General features: G+C 44.3%; 2 protein-coding genes across 2 annotated transcripts in view; both read right to left on the reverse strand.

Annotated features, from left to right (window-relative positions):
* Positions 1–1,169: 1,169 nt before the first annotated feature.
* The window catches only part of LOC122624581, a 38,960-nt gene continuing 19,541 nt past the window's right edge, over positions 1,170–20,588 (reverse strand). The window contains exons 2-7 of the mRNA XM_043804217.1: positions 14,543–14,740; positions 14,333–14,453; positions 11,878–12,025; positions 8,211–8,608; positions 7,914–8,150; positions 1,170–2,470 (exon numbers count right to left, since the gene is read on the reverse strand). Coding sequence (XP_043660152.1) covers positions 1,427–2,470; positions 7,914–8,150; positions 8,211–8,608; positions 11,878–12,025; positions 14,333–14,453; positions 14,543–14,740 — 2,146 coding nt within the window. The 3' untranslated portion in view covers positions 1,170–1,426. The remainder of the gene's footprint in view (positions 2,471–7,913; positions 8,151–8,210; positions 8,609–11,877; positions 12,026–14,332; positions 14,454–14,542; positions 14,741–20,588) is intronic.
* LOC122623994 lies at positions 19,476–19,941 on the reverse strand. The gene is made up of 2 exons (XM_043803407.1): positions 19,883–19,941; positions 19,476–19,809 (listed from the first exon to the last, which is right to left on the reverse strand). The coding sequence occupies exons 1-2, from the start codon at positions 19,939–19,941 to the stop codon at positions 19,476–19,478; spliced, it is 393 nt and encodes a 130-aa protein (XP_043659342.1).

Consider the following 20,588-nt stretch of genomic DNA (forward strand, 5'->3'; position numbering starts at 1 on the left):
CTGTTCGGAACTTTGTCGTTAGATTTAGGTCTTTCATCATCTTAGTGACACCTGTCTGCTTAATTCACCTAATTTGACCATAGATTTGAATCAATACATTGCGACAATAATACATTGACGTTGGCAACAAAAGCCAGAAAACCCACAGATATGTGTTGTGTTTGCCATTTTGTATTTTCTGGTTGGTTGTTTAGTTGTTTAGTTATTTAGTTATTTAGTTGGTTGGTTATTTGTAAATACTTTTTGTCAGCTTGAAACCGCAACGAGATTTTACACCAAATTGTAGTGTGTGTGTATTTGCCTCTGCCTTTGGCCTCTGTAATATTTCCTTGTCGTTTTGTAAATACACATCAAACATTTAATATTCAGTAAATATATGATTATTTAGATAGTATATCCCTAATGGTGACATCTGTGCGATTTGAAAAATGGGCATTTCAATTGGCATTTTCGTGTACTTTTCTCTTGTTTTTTTTTGTAAATTAATGCTTAGTTGCATATAGATTTCATTTGAACCACACTCACTTACGATCTAGGTAAATATATATGTTTTGACTTTGCTTTCGGGTTGGCTTGCCTTCCAATTTCAATACTGTTGATGCCGTTAGCTATGAGCTACACTCTATCCTGCCAATCCACGCAAAATATCATCAATTTCAACGCATTGCATGGCTAATATCAAATAATAAATCTTAACTACATATGTGTGTACTTATCTACGACTACCACAATTTCAACTGCTTCGTCGCAACTCGTTCGCATCCATCCAGTTTAATCAAACTGCAAAAATTTCACCTCAATTCATTGTCTAATTCCTAGGGAATACCGTTGCCTGCTAGTTCATTTTTGGATTTCTTTCTCTCCGATTTTGGAAACCATCTACTTTTTTAATACCTATAAACTTCATTCGAATCCCCACCCTTTCATATTGGGTACCTCGCCTATCATCTAACTCCTGACATTTGACTGCTGAAACCGAAACTGAATGGTTTTCCTTTTAAAATTTACAGTGGCCGCAACTCCGAGCGTTGCTGCCTATACTTTAAAAACGTTTTAAAACGCGTATTTCTAAAATGCTGATGCATCGAAAAAATGCTACAAAAACTAAAGCGTCTTATTAAACGACTTAAAAGACGAACGTTGTACTATTTGTCAACAAATTGATCGTTTTTGGACGTTTGAATGGCATTGCTACAGCAAAAAACAGTTTAAAATGCCTAAATAAAAAGAACGGGAAACTGCTTAAACAAATTAGGCCCAAACATAAATAGTTATATACTTGATCGATTTGAGAACGAAGAAAACTGTGCCGTTCAATCGATGTTCGCGTTCTGGGAAATTACCCTATACTGCCACTTGGGAAATCGGGTACTACCGACTACGGCTTCCTCTTGCGCTTGGCAAACATCTGGGACCACAATCAGAATCACACATTCGACGACTTGGGTACCGCCCCGGTCTCGGCACCGGGGGCGTGGCTCACCTGCCCCTCCTGGGCGCGCTCCTCGGGCTGCACCTCGTCCCTGTCCGGCGACACCTGCTCCAAGTGGATCTGGACGATGTGGTCCTCTTCCTCGGGCATCGGGCCATGCTCCTCGTGCTCCTCCAGGTCGCGGGCCAAGGTCTCGCTGCGCAGCAAACGGCGCTTGTGGGAGCCACCGTTCCGTGGCACCGGCACCCGGATGTTGAACTCATCGTCCAGGCTCTCGATCATGTCCAGATGCCCCGATCCTGACTGGCCGAAGGATTGCGACTTGGCCGACTTGGCAGCAGCGGCTGCGGCGGCAGCAGCCGCACTGGTGGAGGGTCCATCTCCGATCTCTGTGGCCGTGGCCTGTGCCTGCCGTCGCCCATTCCGCTTGCCCACGGGTGCATCATGCAGGGCCAGACGCTCCATCTCCATACGCAGTTCGCCCAGCGTGGCGGAGGCGAAGCCCGGTCGCTGTGTCTCATCCACGTGGACGAGGACGAAGGGCAACTTCAGGGACAGCTCGCCGCCCATGCCGCTCAAGGTGAGCTTCACCTTGACGTAGTAGGACACGTAGATGGCGAACACGTTGCGCTCCTCATTGCCAGCGGCGGCATTCGGATTGCCCGACTGACCCTGACCTTGTGGGCCCGGCTGCCACAGGTGTGGATGTGGGGTGACCAGTGCCGGACTGCCCAGCGGATGACCGCAACCGCCCAGCAGCTGGGCGTTCTGCATGACAAAGTGGGGCGAGCGGATGGCCGAGGCGGCGATGGCGCCGGTGATCTCCTCCGGCTCGGTGCTGCGCTGCAAGGTGTCCTCCAGGGCGATCCAGTTCTTGGTGGGACCGCGTTGCGGACGCAGCGTCACCGTGGTGTTCAGCGAGGCTCCAGCGGCCACTGTGCGGTCCACCGGCGGTGTGACATTATCCGAGTCGGCCACCACATTCTTGAACTTGCCGTTGTTGAACATGCAAACATCGACGTGCTGAATGGCGCAGACCTATTTGGGGGAAGTCCCCAAAAGAAAAGGAAAAGAAAATCCAGAAAAAGAGATACATATATTAAAGGCAGACACGCGGCGTGGCAAGTGGGGCACCGAATGGCTAAGTGGCGACGGGTGTGTGTAATTGGAGAAGACAGTGTCAGTGGGTTACGCCCCACAATTTTGGCAGTAGCCCCTAACCTGTACACAAAATGATATAAAAGCAAACTACTCTATATACTGTAGTGTCCATCAAAAATATTATTAGCTAAAAGCTATAAATTGTAGAGAAAACCTCTTCAAATCACTCAAAATCAGTGCCAATCTTGCAAGATAGGATGATTAATTTACTTAAACAGCGTTTCCCAGCAATTTCCCTGTAGAGTATCGCCCAGTCAGTTAGTTAAATTCCATTAGTTAACCTCGTGGCATCTGTTTGTCTTTTGTTTGTTGGACAAGCTCAAACGATGTTCAGCGTTATTTTATGGCTGCGGACAAAATGTCCCTGGTCAAAATCTCCCGGCCAATCTGAGATAATGCACTCAATTACCGTCCGCTCAAGTGGCCGTGTAAGAATGGCCATGCGGGTAAATCGAAACAAGAAAAAACAAGGAAAAAAACAGGAAAAACCAGGAACAAGGGTAGGAAAAATCAGGGGAAATAGCTCATATAATAAATTAAGCTCAGGCCTGGACTCACATATTGGCAGCTCATCAGTGTCGATTTCGTGTTGCTGGATTTGGGCTTCATTTATTTTTTTGTTATAAAAAAGAAATGCTCCCATTTCTTATAAAATTGCCACACGTTAGGTGTTTTTCCATGACAGAATGTGGCTTTTAGTGACTCACATGCAAATATTGAATAATATTGCACATCCGCCATGTTGGCCACTCAAGAATTACCACCCATCAAATACACATTTATAGTAAAAAGCAATAAAAGTTGGTCATTTTGTATTAAATAACTTCCCATATCTACCTTAACTTTTTTACCTCTTAACTAATGAAGAAAACATTTCCCAGTGCAACCTTTACATATATATTTTGCCTATATTTTGTTATGTTTTCTGTATTCAAGAGTTCGTGAAAATCCCACTCGCACTTGCGCCAATCGAAATGAGCAATCAAATTCAACCATCGAGTCGTTCAGTTCGCAGTTTTCAATTCCGCACAGCATTTAAATGGTCGTCATCTGAGTCGCCTTCCTTTCCTTTGTGCTTTGACTGCTGGGCGTCCTTCAATTGGCTGTGGGGGGCCAAAGGACTTTCGTCCGCCTAAGGACTTGTTGCTGGCACCCCACCATCCATCCACTGCCACCAGCACAGCGACGATGGAAATTGGGGAACAGATGTCCAAGTTGCCCAAGAACTCAAGGTAGCTTTTGACATTTGCTGCCTGACTTTGGTGGGCTACAAACAAAAAAAAAATAAAAAACAAAAAGTACAAAGTACAAAGCAATCTCGGCATTCACACACACACACACAATGAAATGTACATATTTAATAAGGCGCAAAGTGCACGATGAAAATAAAATAAATGAGCTGGAGCACCAGGCGTCCCACTTGCCCACAAGAAATCTCAGTTTGGCATCAACATTTAGACCCTCGCCAGTTGCCATCTGGGGTTCAAAAAGTACAAAACGGGCGTGCGGTGCACGGGAAAGGCCTTCGAATCAAATCGAATTATGCGATTGCATAAAAGATGGCACAAACTTGTCACAAATGGACAAGGACTCTGGGGCTCAGGGCGAACAGAAAGGACACAAGGACTCCCTTTTCGCCGCCCAAAATGGCAACAAACGGAACAAAGCGAAGCACAACCAATTGAGAATATTATTTACTGCTTTTAACCAATGCGCCGCTTGGCCATTTGGGAATTGAAATTGGACAAAAACCGGAAATGTGGCAGGTCCTTTAAATTATGCAAACCAGATGCTCACCAGTTCTTTGGTTTTGAATATGGGATTTTGTAAATGCTGCTGCATTCCCCTGAGTTCGGAAATTGGCAAGCCGAAAACTATTTCATTCGCAGTAAACATGCATATTTTAACCATCTCAAAAATGCACATTGCTGCTACATTTGAAATAATAAATAAATCAAATTTTATATTTACTTCTAAAATGAAGTAAGAATATAATCAAAATTTCTTTTTGTGTGCATCCCATGTCAGCAATCAATCAAATCTTCGCCTTTTCACACAACAGCCGATTATCCCGAATGGTAATATGCCTCAGTTAACTCATTGATTGGCTTCGTTGTGAATGCCTTGACCTTTTTTCTGACTTCTGCCAACTGTTTCGCTTAGCCAAATGACCGTTTCCTACATAGAAAAAAAGAAATACAACAAAGTAAATATACACTGGTAAGTTGGAGAATTGTAGGCTTCAAATGCCGCTTATTTGAGAGCTTTTAGGATATGCATGGCCAGCAGATATAACTCATGTGTGCACATATCCTTTAAAATGGAGGGAAGAGCGCATTCCATGTGTAAGTGTCATAACTTGTATCTGTCGACGACTGTAGTGCTCTAGTGCTCTGTTCTATTCATTATTGAACAATGTGCTGTGAAATAATGGGGCTACAATAAAAATAAACAATAACAATTGACAGACGGCAGAGGCAGGGGCAGCTGGATGGAACATATTGCATTTCGTTGTAAAGTCCTGAAACACTTCTAGGATATATGCATATTGCATCTTCCATTTAGACGCATTCAAGTCTGTCGAACGAGTGAGAGTAGCCACAGCCAGGGCCACATGTCGTATGCGTAATATCTGGCCCGCAATTAAAAGGCGATTCAATGCCATAAAGTTGTCAGCCAGCTTTCATTTGTAGCGGTTGAATGATAAAGTATTTAAATAAAATACAAATTCTTCAGAATTTCATCATTTCATAAAAAGCGCTAGAAATAAAAGTATCCTGCTTTAAAAACAACTCGATTGGGAATTTGGTTACAAATTCAGCGAGGCATGACATTCCACGTTAGGACAACTATTTGTATTTTTTACCGAAATAACCAAAAATAATAAAATAAAAAATGTAAAAAATCTGATATTTTTAAACGGCGTTTTCTCCATAACTTGTGTGACTTTTTTGTACGGCTAATAAACATTGCTTTATACCCACAGTGCTGCTGCTTTAATAAATTTCGTTTCAAAAACGGCAATTAAATTAAGTAAAAAATGTTTATATTTTGCAGACTGCAGTAGGAACTCAATAATCTGTTGCTACATTAAGTCGTATTTCATCTTCGTGTTCGTAGAGTACGTGATCGAGAAACGTTGATGGTTCACCTGCAGTAGATACGCAAAAATAAGGATACAAAATAGGGATAAAAAATAAGGATAAAAAAAGGATAAAAAAAGGGGGGAAAGGGGGGCGTTGGCCACGGATTAGGCATAGCGCGGCACAATGTAAACTACGGTACACTTTTGTGCGCTCCATTTCCCCGTAAATATGGGCTGCCTTTTGCGAGGGGCGTTGGCGTGTTTGTGGGCGTGGCAGGCTAGGAGGCTGGGGGGCAGGGGGGCTGGCAGGCGTGAACACATGGAGGCTCTTTGAATGGCAATGGCAGAGGAGGCAGCAGAAAGGTGTGTGCGGCACACATAGAAGGGCCTTCGGGGCACAATAAAAAGTCAAGCTGAATAACGCTGGTGGGTGGGGTAAAGCCCATAAAATGTATAAACACAATTTTCACTTTAACTGCGTCTTTTGCCAGCCTTTCAGATCCTTTTCCGCCTCCCCTTCCACTTTTCCCTTAAAAAGTGAGGGGCTGAGTGTCCTTCGCTTGACAATTTCATTCGGCTAAGCGCAATTTGCATATGTGCGTGAGTGGGTGTGCTTAAGGAATCAACTGCCTGTCTTGGAGTCCTAGAGTCCTGGCGTCCTAGACTCCTGAAGCCCTTGGACCCATGGGATCCTTTCGATTTGCCGCAACCCTCCCACTTTCTGTCCACCTGTCTGCCTGTCTGTCATTCCCTTCATTTGAGACAACACCAGGTGCGTAGGTAATCTTTCCATTACCCCACAGCGATTAGCACGCGACGTTGGGTGGGCAAGAAATTCGAAGGTTTTGCACACGATAATATTCAAATTGTAGAGCTTTAAGAGGTGGAGCATGCTGTGCCCAAATGACAAGTAAATCGCAGCCAAATCAATCTATTTCTTAGCAGTCTAGGCATAAGAACAACTTGAGCTATTCTTCCAAGTTTCGTTTTAAACTATATAGTTCTGTAGAAACATAAACTTTGTACTAGATGTTTGCTGCAAATTCTTTGTAAGCATGTTAAGCTTTTCTAAACAGGAAATAGGCACCACTTTCGAGGTCTCGTTAGCATCTCTGCATAAGCTGCCTTTTGTCATTGCCACCTTTTGTTGGGCCAAGAAAAATAGCAGTCTTAAATTGAATCACATTGAATGGGCATGCAGTAATTTGAAAATTATCTTTGGTAATGGCCACATTTCATTGGAATTGTGCTTGAGGTGGAAATGTGTGTGACAGCAACGTTGCAAGCCAAAGACAATGGCAAGTCCAGGAAGCTAACGTCTCGAATGGCACAGTAAACTGCAAATCAATCCCCATCGCCATTCATTGGGCATCGAAACCCATAGCTCTTTGAAGGGTGGAGCCAAGCAACTCACAATCAGCTTAACTGCAAGTGCCTGGCCCAAGGGAGCCTTTGATTAACTGTCATAACTTGGAGCAGGTCCTTCCCAACCACCGCGATCACAAAGGACACTCACCATAACTGAGTTACTCACTCCTTATTAGACGAGGGGATGCCTATGCATGTTTTCAACTGCCTCAAAAACTTTGAACCCAACATTAAATTTCATTCGATAAACTGACTGATTTTCCCTGTTTCAGGCACACCCGTCAAGTAATGGATAGCAATACCTGCTGCTGCTTTTTCCTGATCCCAAACCACTCTTTTTTGCATGGACGAGGTGCCAATGCAGATTATGTGTGTGTGCATCCTAGGAATAAAGTGTATAGTTTGTTGCCGCTCGTTGCCAAGCGGGGGCATGCAGCTTAAACCAGTGGCGCCGACACTTAAGTTCCTTGCGGGGACACTAATCCTTTAAACAAAAGCCAATTGCTGACCTAAGCGACGACCCAGCGCCTAATGCGACTGCTTTTCTCTACTTTTTTCCAATTTTCCAATTTACTTCTATTGTACTTAGCTCTTTTGTAGTTGCCGCTGTGAATTTGTATTGTGGCACATTATTGCTTCTATCAAATCGGTTTAAGTTAAGTTGCCTTCCAGTTACCTATCATCAATTGCCAGGCACACCGCTGGCTTTTCCCCCCGTCACCTTAGTTATTCCTTAGGTCTTAGTTAGACCTAAAGGCAACAGTTTGTCGACTGCACCACGTGGCGTATGCGTTATGGCATTCCAAGTGATTGCCTGAGGAATGGCTGTGGAATCTGAAAGAATGGGCAACTCCCACGGCAACTTACCCGTACTTTGCGCACCGTCTTGCGGCTGTCGTTGCGTATATTGACGGTCACCTGTACGTCCTCGCCGTGTGTATACCAGCCCTTGTCCAGGCTGGCCCTCAGGCCCACGCGGCCGTCGTGCAGCAGGAACGGCTTGTCCACGGATCCTTGAGGACCGCCACAAGGACCCACGCTGACGCCACCGATGCCTCCGGTGACCCCGGCGCCAGTGTGCGGCGGCAACATGCTGTCGCAGTGCTGTGAAAGTGGAGAGAGGTTGGTGAAACAAGTATGTAGAATCCAGGCATCGAAGCTCACCTCCTGGAAGGACTTGCTGTAGCTGTGGAACGGGTCATTGGGACACTTCTCGATCTCGCTCTTGCTGCGCCCGAAGCGACCGCTGAACCGAAAGGATTTCGGCGAGAGGCGCAACTTGGGGAAGGAGTCGCCGCGCTCGGACTTGGACTTGTGCTTGGAACCGCTGGTGGGCTGCGACTGCGACTGCTGATGGGTGTGGCTGGTGTGCTGCTCGCCGCCCTCGCCGCCCGAGGGGGGCGTGGCGCTGGCCGGCGGCGATTGGGCGTTGTTCTGACGGCCGGCGAAGGCGGCATACTGTTCGGGCGCCAAGTGCTGGTGAAAGACATCCGTGCGATAGATGACACGTACGCCCATCTTGACGGACGCCCGGCGATGGAACTTCTCATCCGTTTTGTCCGCTGAACGTGCAGTTGGTAAATGGTAAATGGACAGAGAACGAGAGTGGAAAGTGGAAGCAGTGGATTAATTGATTGTGTTGCGAGAATGCAGACGTTCGTTTGCCGCTGCCGTTGCCGCCGCCGACGCTTGCGAAAGCTTTTCAATTGTTGCAAGGAATTTCTAGGCGAAATATCCTTATAATTTTGCGGTTTTTATGTTTTTGGCTGTCCCGGTCCGTCGATCGTCCGAATGGCAAGTGATCATGAGATTCGTTAATATTCGTTTTATTTTCGATTACCTCAGGCAGGCAGCCGGCCACTTGAACGGATAGCAAACACACTCAACATGAAACAAATGAAGGTGGAGCACACAGAAATGGCGGGAAAGATACACATGAAATCACATCGTGTTTGGTTAGATGGAGAGATGCAGTTCGAAGGAAGGAAGCAAGGAGACGACACGGGGTTCTAACAGGTGGTCTATATCAAATATATCAAATATATCAAACAGCAATAGAGATCGAGCAAAACAACGGAAGGGAGCAGGTGTTGGAGATAGACTTTTGACTAATGGCAGAGACCATTTCGGAAATAGTAATAAATGAGTAATTTCCCCAACACTGAAAGGGAGTATTACAAACAGGAGAGATAGAGACAGGGACATGGACTGGGAAAGAGAGAGACAGAGAGAGAGAGTGAGAGAGAGAGATAGAGCAAGCCACAACACCAAGAAACTGGAATGGAACGTAAGAGGAAACGGAAACTGAAACAGAAACAGAAACGGCAATAGAAACGGAAACGGAAATGGAAAGGAGCACGATCACGAGCAGCAACAGGACAAAGACGACACCGATAGCATGGCCGATCCGATCGGATTCGATTCGATTTGAGCCGATCCATTCGAGATCCATTCGATATCCATTCGAGATCCATTGCAATCCAATCCAATCCGATGCGATTCGATCCGGAATCGATGTCCACATTCCACAGATTTGACTTGACAATAACCAGATCAGATCAGATATAAATCAGATACCGATCGCCTCATTCACCTTGGTCGGAGGCCGTGCACATACAGGCACAGCAGCCACGGCAGCAGAGCCGGGAGACCCACCTGGCCAGCAGATTGGGGCGCTTGACCTTGGCCTCTGCTCACGTGGGCTCGTCGTCGCTGAGAAGCTCTATGGGATTGGATACGGGGGCGATACGAACGATACGGGATGAGGGGCGTGCGATCATGATCATGGGGCTATAACTAATAGTATGTGTATTGTGCATGGCTCGTCCACATCAGTGCTTTTCAAAATCCAACGATTTTTGATACAGCTCCTAAATTACACCCTTTTTCAAATACCTCACGTTTAAATATACCTAATAAACAAAGATTTGTGGATTTACGCTTGATATTGTATGTGCCTAGTAAAATTGCTGAAATTGTTTTAATTGCCGAAATATGCCCCACTAATTATCTAAGTGCAAATGAAGCATTCACTGCCAGTTAGGCAAGGTAAATAATTAAATTAATAATCGAATTCGCCACTTGGAATCACAATCGGCTGGCAATCACTGCAGATTAATTAGTAATGCAGCTGCAACTCCTTCACTCAACTGGTTGCCATGCGGTGCGGGTTTTCTTTTTCTTCATCAAAGAGTAATACAATATGTTTGAATGCGCTTAGACATCCTCATCCTGAGCATAAATTTCCCATTTCGCATTGTAAGTTGCGAGGCGAACCAACCACATGGCCTCAACCTGCTGGCCATGCGGCGGAATAGGGATTCTCAACCAGCCACCGGCTGATAGCGTGTAATTATGGAGCCACAGAGGCATCAGCAGCAGTCTGTCCATGTCCAGGTGCCACCCCAAGGAAAAGCTCCCCAGGATGTCCTGTGTCCTGCCTCCTGCGTGGGTTGCCCGGAGCAACCGCAGTTGGGCTTTGCATGCTATATTCAACAATTGTGCGAGTGCTGAAGACAGAGGCGTTGGCTGGCACTCAGGACAAAGAAGTGGAAGTGGAATCGGGAGTGGAAGTGGGAGTGGGTTGCTTTTCTGGGCAGCTGGACTGAGAAGTTTCTTCTTGGCTGGCGGCACTGGCCAAAACGCACAGGATATTAGATGACACACACAGTGCGTATATTCCTACCAAAAAAAATATATACATACTATCCTCGGGCGCCACTGAGCGACTAAAATAATATCAACAGCATCTCAATCTGTATCTGTATCTGGATTTGTATCTGTATCTGTAGCTGTATCTGATCCTGAATCCGCGCCAGCGGCTTTTGTTATTGATTTTATAACACACTTGCACTGGGGATGTATTATGCTGCTGACAAGTTGTTAAGCCCATTTGCAAATGTAGCATTTAATATGTGTACTTCAGCATTTTGTGTTCAAAACGAACGAGTTTAATTGGATTTTTATGTTTTGCACTTTAAGCTGCAAGGGTGTGTAAAATTGGATTTATAAAAATAGCTCTCCTTCACGCTTTCGCATTAACTGGGGGCTGTCCAAAATAAAAACAAAACAAAATTGAAAAAAACAAAAATACAAATAAAAAATCAATCACAAATCCCCCTCAACTGACGTCAGCGGTGAATTGGATTCGTTTCGTTTCGATTCGAATCGAGGGAAAGCAGATTGTTGTGGGGGGCGCTGCCAGTGGTGTTTAAATGGATATTTATATACATATAATTGAGCGCTGGAAATCGACTTGATTGTTACAGGCGAAGTCACCACTGACTGGACTCAGTTGGCGACGATGTCTGGATCTTTGATGGCGTCTGAATGCGTTTGATTGGATGGCTGTGAGGTGTGAGTACTCAGTTCTGAGCTGTGCCTTGTGGATTGTGAGTTGTGTCAGGTGGTTTCTGTGGGGGATGCCGGTGAATGCGGGTGAGTGCTTCAGGTGAAAGCCAGATGTCCGTCTATTGACCCAGTCCCAGGACACTCCACTCCACGCCAGACTACTTGTGTAGTCCACGAGTGCGGGCACATACTTAAGCTTGCCTAGGACTTTAATTTAATCATTTTACAAACCTTAAATGAACTTAATATTTATAATATGAGTAGCTAATAAATTCTGATTTTTAATATTTTAGGCATACCACAATATATGTATATTTTATGCAAAGAAAACAACTAAAGGTTACATTTTAAGCTCTAGCTATCGTAATTTCAGAAATCTCCTAATCAGCAAGAAGTGCTGCATTTGTTTAGCTTTGTCTGAGCTCTGAGCTCCTAGCTGCCCCTCGATAGTCCTTGGAGCCCAGGCGATCCCCAAACTTACCGATGAAGCAGCGGACATCGTAGCTGGTGCCAATTGGAGCTCCGTAGTACCGCTTGGCGGGCACCAACTGGACACTGGGTGGCGCGTAGGAGGACAGCGAGAGGGTGAAGGGGTGGGCTCCATCGCCCAGGCGCTTCATCAGCGCCTCCTGAAATGGCAAACAAAAAAAAGGCAAATAAATAAATGGGGGGCATGGCAGCTTAGCTTTTCGATTTGACTAGTAACCCGATACCGGGATTGGCAGAAAATAAGAAAGTAATATTTCTATTTGTTCATCATTGTGCTTTTTCATTTGCATTCGATTATGCACGTCTGTTATAACTTATTATGTGGCTACTTTAGAGTGGACCTTATTATGTACTTAACTGCAAGCGTATCTATTGATTCTCTTGTGCAAGGCTTGTGCAATTTGTTCCACCTTTGAGTGCGGTAATTAGGAAGTTTGTTGTGTTTTAGCAGCGAAAGTGCCTATGGCTCACTCAAATGAATATTTGTAAAAGTTTAATCATTGGCGCGTGTACTGTCAGGTTGCTGGGGACAACGAAAGCGTGTCCTTCAGGCTCTCGTTGTCCTGGATTCTCTCTCAGCGCAACCCCACCAACAATATCATAGTTTTATCTGCTGCGAGTGTTTAAAGAAGTAAATTGAGTACTTATTTCAATTTTCTTTCTTGGTATTCAATTTAAATGACTTATTTAATACTGCTATCAAATTACAGTCAATCTGTTTGCAAAGTATTTAAGCTGCTTCATGTCCGAATGAAGTAAATATGTGTTTTACAAAATTCAAATGATTTTTCTCAGTGGAATATTCTCTCTTTATATTTCCCTTTCTTTGCTGTCCCATCTGTTTGCTGAGGCCTATTTTCGGACAGCTTTTCTTTATCTTTACCGGCTCATGTCGTTCGGCAAGTTATTAAAATCAAATTTATTTAATTATGCGTGTGCCTGTGTATACATACATATATAGGTGTGTGTGTATGTATGTATGTTTATGGGTCCTTGTTTGTGTCTGTGTCTGAGGACCCTCCACTTTTGAAGATGTGGAATAAGAAGAGCCCCCTTGGCGAACCAAATTCGTGATGGGGCGCAGGCCATCGAAAATGGGATGGCAGAATGGCAGGAAGGCAAATAAATTATGCCATGTCAAATTTAATAAAAATGCGAAAAGTTGAGTTCGAAAGTTTTCGGTCAGCCGACAAAAAGAGTCCTCCAAGAACCCTTGGAAATCTCGCGCAAGGACCTGAAACAATGCACAAAGCATTCGGAGAGGCAACGGCCACCGGAATGGCAATGGCAATGGGAAACATTTGTTTGGCTTTTACTTAAATGAAATTGATTTTCAATTGGTTTAAGTGCAGCAAACCGCCCGAAGCCACTACATTTCCACTACGAGCAGCAACGGCACCCATCATTTTGTGTCCATTATACACATGCGAGCATACCTACGACGTGTACGACGTACACATATATCCAAGGGCGCACGTGAGATGTCAGCATCCGGATACGGGATTCGGGTCTCCGGACGGATTGCCAGACGGACGAACGAACAAACGGACGTTCTAACGGACAGGCGCACGGACAAACGGACGGACAAACGGACAGATGGACAGACTCAAGGTGCTGCTCATAAAAATCCATGGGACTGGGCAAGCAAGTGGCTCAGGGATTGGCTGCTGATCGAAAGTGGGATTTCAAGGGGAAACCAAATCACTGAAACAGTTCGCCATCCAGACAGCTAAACATTACCATTCACGGGTGCAAAATTGGTATAAACAAAGCAAAGTTCATAAGTCAAGTCTGGGATAATAAAATATAATAATAGACAATAGGTATATTCAATACTTCATTATAAAATATAATGTGCCCTGGATAGAACTCAAACTTGCAGTTTGCTTTGCGTATTACGTTCATTGAGTGTGCATTAGCTTACTTAAATCAACAGAGTTAAGAAGTCGCTGGAAGAAGTGTGGCACTGGTCGCTGCCAAAGTCCTGCTGAAATTTCATATGCTCCCCAATCGGGTGACGCCGGGCAGCCGAGGTGCCAAATGATGGCGTTGCAAGTCCCAGCAAATTGTCCAATTATTTATGGTCTTGTGCACTGAGCCGTTCTCCCCCGGCGCATCGATGGAGCTGATTCTCCGCTTTTGGGGTAGTGCGATTTTGGGGGATGCTGATAGTGAGATGAGGAGAATGGAGGTTGGAGGATGGGGGATGGAGGATGGAAGATGGAGAATGGAGTGGATGTGGTGGATGCAGCAGATTGCGGATGGGGAGAATCGGAGGGCTCTCTTCCGCAACGTCATCAATTGTTAATGCCAAAGTTGGACAGCTCACCCTTCAACTGTCGGTCAAGGGCCCGTCATATTCGCGCAAGAAGGACGAAGTGCGATGGACGATGGACAGGACGAAGCTGAAATCCCCGAACCCCTGATGCATAATTCCATGGGATTACCTGCAGTGGACTGAGGGACTCGGGCGTGGGCTCCTCGAGTCGTGGCCAAATCTGGTGCAGCGACATGATGGCCTCGTTGCAGAATCGCAGACCCATCACCTCCTCATCCTCGCGGCCATACCTATAGGGTAGCAAAAAAAAATTCGGCAACAATTCGGAGCAAGCCATTACGAGGAATGGAGTGGAGGAATGGAGTGGGCACAAACTTACCGGAACGTCAGCGTCAGCTGGGCGTATACGCGATATCCCTGGATGGCCTTCGGATCCACGTAGACGATGCCCCTCAAAACGGACGGATTATTTCCGGTGAGCGTTATCTCGCGAGTGGGTAGATATAAAGTCAGCACACAGTTCGGCGAGGTCTTCTTGTACACACGCTGTGTGCCGAACTCATCGCGATGAGTGGATCTGTGGGGGTAAATATTCACATTTTAATCATGATGATGTAAAATACCTAATATGCATAGCTTAGTAATTACGTATAAATATTAACAGAGCCATCAAAATACCTAAAATGGCTGGGACGCAAACATTTATTCTTTGCAACTTTAGGCAATCAAATCCAGTGCAACTTGTTTGCTTGAAAACTGATTTCCGATTGGCCAAACCTGTGCAATTCAGGCCTCATTAATCATTGAGGCACTAAGGAGCCAATTTTGTGGCATGACTGCCACACCAGCAACACCAAACCGCAACATGCTGCATGCCCCGTTCACACGTCGGCCAGTAATAGGTTCAGAAATTTAATTTCCTTGCTGCCTTTCCCAAGCCTTGTGGCAGCAAATAGAATGCAGTCAATTTGCCAAATTATCGCTGCCCCTGCAAATGGACGAAATGAGGAGGAGATAAGTCCAGTTTTTCGGCCGCTTTTCCTTTGATTTCGCCCACACATTTTCGAAGGGCAGAGAGCGGGAAATTCTTTGGCCCGGTCGGCAAAAACCGGGACGACAATCAACTTGTCACTGGGCCGCAAGTCAGACCAACCGACCTGGCTGCAACTGCGGTTTTGGCCACAATGCCAGTTTTCCAACCAACCCCAAGGACACTGCGCAAAAAGAAGTGCTATTCATTCAATGTACTACCATACCTATCATACTAGAAGGGTATATTACATATCTACCGATAGATAGCATCATCTAACATTGATGCAATATATTTTTGTGTAACTTTGCTGCTCCACTCTTTTCGCTCAGTGTGCTGGTTCAGCTGGCTGCTTGTGACAGGTGGGCAATTAGCAGGTGCTGCATCTGCAATCAGCGCACCACTACTCGCAGCCGTATTACCGCTCCCATTCCCATTCCCATTTCGACTACTATTTCACCAGCAGCACACAAGTAGCATTCGAGCTACGGATCGGATCCTTAGCTGCCAGCTTAGCAACCAAATGCCGGCCCAGAAATATGCAATTAAAAATCCAGCCGTGCGAAATAAAGGCACACCGCTCACAATGCGAATGCAGATGAGGTACAGTCTGCAGCAAGGACCTTTTAGGAAGAGGGTCCTTCAGTGCGACGTGGCTGTCATATGCCAAATAGCGCAGTGTTTTAATTTGTTTCATTTTCATCATTTGCTCTCAAAGCGCCCTTATTCGAGGACCTTCCTTTTGCCTGAGGGAAAGTGCAAAATACTTGCGTTCAAAAATATCCTACAAACATTAATTTCATATATAATTAATGCTGATTATGTATTGGATGTACTTTAGTTTCCATTGTCCCATATGGACACTGATATATATATTCGAAGCACCGTAAAACAGAAGAGAATGTAGTTTTGCAACAATGGCATTATTGTTGGCAGATGTTGGCCATATGAGCCGACTTCAAAGAACGCACTTTGCCGCAGATTAGAGTTGAAATTTAATGAGCAAACGGCTGCACCAACATTTGCCACCCGTCGCAGGAGGTGTGAGACTACAAAGGAGCGAAAGTGGCGAAAGTTTCATTTTACCGCGTATGGCTTGCGGCTTTTTGCAGATTTGTGTGTGTGTGTGGATTCGGTATTCGAAAGCCAAATAATTCGCAATTCGCAGTGAAATCTGTGAAATCTGTGAAATTCTGTGGAACACGGAAGGGCAACAACGGATGTTGGCCTGATTAAAACTGCAATCCGAGTTGCAGCAGCAGCACCACAAATTCTATTTTTGCATAATGGTTTCGTTTGCTGAATAACACACAACACACCATTGATATTGCCATAATAATGGAGGCTGGCAAAAGCCGAAATACTTTTGTGAATGCAGGCACAAGTCTTAATTAAACTGAAATGTATATATGTGTATAGGTGGGAAACTTTTTGAATACGAGTAGGAAAAGTTCTTCAACTCGATATCAAGTTTCGCTTTTTCAATTTCCAGAAATTCCCATCTTTTGTAAGGGATGCCTCATACAATTACAGAAAACGGTTGACAGCCAAGGAATAAAATATATAGCTGCAGTAAAAATTATACGAATTAAGGCTTTTCCAAAGAATATTCAGTTTCATTTCTTGCACGCAAATGCAACTGAATGCATTCCGTTCGTTAGAACAGAAACTTTATTTTTATTTTTATTAAACAGAAAGATGAGTGACTTTATCACGGCGTGTGCCATTTCTTATATTCTCAGTTTTTGAATGTTAAATATAAATAGTCAATCCAATCAACCTCCAAATCCCCCTAAGATTCTCCTGCTTTTGATTGGCTTTGCATTCCAATGAAATGCAATATGCGGAAGAAGATAAGAAATTGCGATGGAGCATAAATGTGTATGAACATCTACTGCATATTTTTTGCTTAATTGAGAATGGATTTAAAATGATCTACTGTTTTATTTATGTTTCAGTTGACTGCAGTCATTTGCAGTCATTTGCTCGCTTATTTCCGTTTGCCATAATTAAATGGGCAGTAAGCCGTCTTTGAGTATCGATTAATTTTTCATTTACCATAAGACTTAAATCCGCTTACGGCCACAGCAACTTGCTTACGCAACTGGCGAAGGAAAATACCCATTATTTGTATTTCTTTTGGAAACTAATACCCAACTCCCTTTCCCTACTTTCAGGTGCTTTCCTAGATGAAGATGAAAATGAAGATGAAGAGCGAAATGACAGCAATCTCGATTTAATGACACCAACTTGACAACCCAATCGCCGAACGATGAAAGAGGGGCTTTTTCTGATTAAAGTTCAACTACTGCCAGTCGCCAGCCACCAGCCAGCAGTTAATCCAAAGCTATGACAGCGACTGATCGATGGCACTGGGATGGGTTTTGGATAGTGGAGGCTGTCCCCCGGTGGAGGATGCACTAGCTCTCAGCGCCGCCACCTGGGGCCATTGTGATGCAATTAACGGCCCAAGGCCAATGCCAATGTCGTTGCATCAAGGATAATGCAGGCAGTTGGCTGCAGAATGCAGGATGCAGGATGCAGGTGGCAGTTGGCAGGTTGCAGGATGAGGGATGTGGGATGCTGGAGATAAAATCGCATTCGCAATGGGTAAGAAGGCAAATCGAATGAGCGCAATGTCAACAAGCGGCAAGGTCAGGTAATTTGCACTCAATGCAGCTGCTGTCCATTGTCCATTCTGGTCCATTGCCAGGAAATCAGGAATCGGCATCCCGATCCCTCCCTCCGATTAATTGCATTGCCATGTATGGTCAACACTGACCATAATGCCCATCTAAATGGAAAACGAATGCATCGGCATTGCAGCGCTAATTCAATTCATAAACTTGACAGTTGGCGTGGGCAGCCCGAGTCCTAAATCACATACATTATTCAGTCGCTATTCATCAGCTATTCATCAGCCGCTGGTGAGTAGTAATTCATTAATTTGCCGCATTTCTTCGTGATTGATGGGCCCGGTGAGCCGCAGAGCAAGTATCAAATGCCAAACGGGGACATTTCAATCCATTCAATCTGAATAAACACCAAACACCCAAACATGCAGCTCTTTGTGTGCCACAACAATTAGGTAAGCTGACTTAATCAGAGACCGACGAACGGAAGTGTAGTATTAAAAGGTTTCGTTGTCGATTTGATGAATTAATTATTCAATGGTTGCGCAAATGTATCCTTAATTCATCTCTACATGAATCGGAGAAGTAAGCAATTGTGTTTAAACTGTGAGAAGGAAAGTGTTTAATGCTGTCTAATATTATTTGACTTGCTCTTTGAAGACTTGGTATATGAGGAGAATACGTAACTAATAGCTTAATTACTTAATTTTAAGGCAAATCGAAATTAAATTCGGCTTGGCCAACCGCTGTCACTTAATCCACTTATCTGCATTCCAAATTCTAATCCCGATCTCCCATCGCCGCCAAGTTGTTTCGCGTGCTTAAGTATCGAGTATCTGGTATCGAGTATCGAGTATGGGTATGAGTACGAGTATGGGTATTGAGTATTAGCCCCAAATGGGTATTTTGGTTGCCCCAAATCTTCATTTATACTCCGACTGCTGGACAGCCGTATTGTTTTATTGATATTAAGTGCGTATTGTCGTCGTGATTTGAGGAGGGTCTCATCCACTTTCGCAGCCAAAGATTGTGTACATAATTCAATTGGGTCCTGGCATCCTTAGGCGGCCCTACCCTCGAGGTTTTTTTAGCTCGTGGAATGGCATTTAAAATATTTAATCATTAAACATGCCTGGCACAGCATTCTGGCTCAGATTTAACTACCTAAGTTAACATCGTCTCTGATTTCTGCACGGCAATTAGTTGCATGGTTGTAATATGTTTTTTTACATTTACTAAATTTACTATTTAATTATTTAACCCACTTAAAAAAACATAATTAGACAGTAAAATGAAATACTGCTAACAATAATGAATATATATAATAATATACATAATTAGGACAGTAAATTAAATACTATTAAATATACTTTGTCCTAAGAACTTAGGCATAAAATTAAATCAAATTATGTATTACGCACTCCCACTTTCTTTTTGCCAGTGCACGACTGAATATTTAGCTCGTCGTTTTTATTGTTTTTTCCTTTATTATGCTGCTCCTCGCTGCTTAGCAGGACATTAAGTATGCGCCCGAGTGGCCCAAGCAGCCGCCGTTCGCATTCGCATAGCGTGTCTGTTGCAAGAGTGTGTGTATGGGTGTGTGCGTGGCGTGTGTGTGTTGGCTGGTATGTTGTTTACTGAAGGACCAACTACCTGTGCGGATCATGGAACTCCTCGCCGGTCTCCACGTCCAGGAAGAGCTCCTCGCTGAGAAAGCTCACGGAGCTGCGCAGATGGTCGCCAGCAGAAGTCACCTCCAGCTGCGAGATGCTGCGATTCAGGCTGCTCATCGACGGCGACATTGATGCTTGATTCTGATTCTGAATCTGATTCGGACATGGATTCTGGTTTTGTGGCGCCCCCGGTGTGCCCAGTTTGGCGGAGCTTGAACTGTGCCCTCCCAGGGGCAGGCGGTCCATTAGCTGTGTGAAGCGATTCTGGCGCTTGTGGTTGGTGTTTATGTGGCTGCTACTGCTGTTTGGACTTCGTTGGGCAATGAAACATCATCAGTGTATCATAAACATCGTTGGAATCAACCATCATCATTGGAATGAACAGCATTGGAATCATCATCATTGGAGTCAGCATCATTGGAATCATCATCAGTGGAATCATCATTAGCAGCAGCAGCAGGAGCAGAGAGCAAAAGTCGGACACGTTGAAGGTGAAGAAATGACAGAAAGTTGGTTATACACGTGTGTGCCACAAATGAACGCTGCCAAAATGAATGGATATATATGGGCAGGGGGGGTATACCGAGTATATCTAATTATTTATGTACATATCTCAACTGTATACCTGGACATCTGATGCGCGTATTTCATTTCATTTCATTTTATTTCATTTCGATTCATTTCGTTTTGTTTCGTTTCGTTTCATTTGATTTTGGGTTGGAACGCGTTGCGAGTTTTTATTGCCGTAAACGGCTGGGGTGTATATATAATACATACATATACATTTAGTGTTTTTTAGTATTATATATGTACATGTATCTGTTTGTTTTCTTTGTTTGCTCGACTGTTTATTTGTTTGTCTGTTTACTTTGGCCCCTTGTATGTTGCTGTCTATTGATGCAGTCCGTTCTGTTCTGTTTTTTTTTGTTTTGATTTGGTCCCGGTTTTATGCCATTTTACTTTTTACGACCTCTTATTTTAATGCCTCATAAAGTGGAAAGTTTTTTCGCTCCTTTTCTTTTACTCCTGTCGCTCTTTTCGCTTGTTTGGCTGGGTACACAAATGTTAAATGCTGTTTTCATTTCGTTC

This window comes from Drosophila teissieri, chromosome X, assembly GCF_016746235.2.
Source record: "Drosophila teissieri strain GT53w chromosome X, Prin_Dtei_1.1, whole genome shotgun sequence".
In the NCBI taxonomy this organism is placed as follows: domain Eukaryota; kingdom Metazoa; phylum Arthropoda; class Insecta; order Diptera; family Drosophilidae; genus Drosophila; species Drosophila teissieri.

Bases quoted from the DNA above. Each gene is read 5' to 3' on its own strand.
- LOC122623994 (XM_043803407.1), bottom strand. From the start codon at position 19,941: ATGATTCCACTGATGATGATTCCAATGATGCTGACTCCAATGATGATG. The intron at 19,810-19,882 runs GTTCATTCCAAT...TGCCCAACGAAG, and splicing joins ATGATGATGATTCCAATGCT to TCCAAACAGCAGTAGCAGCC.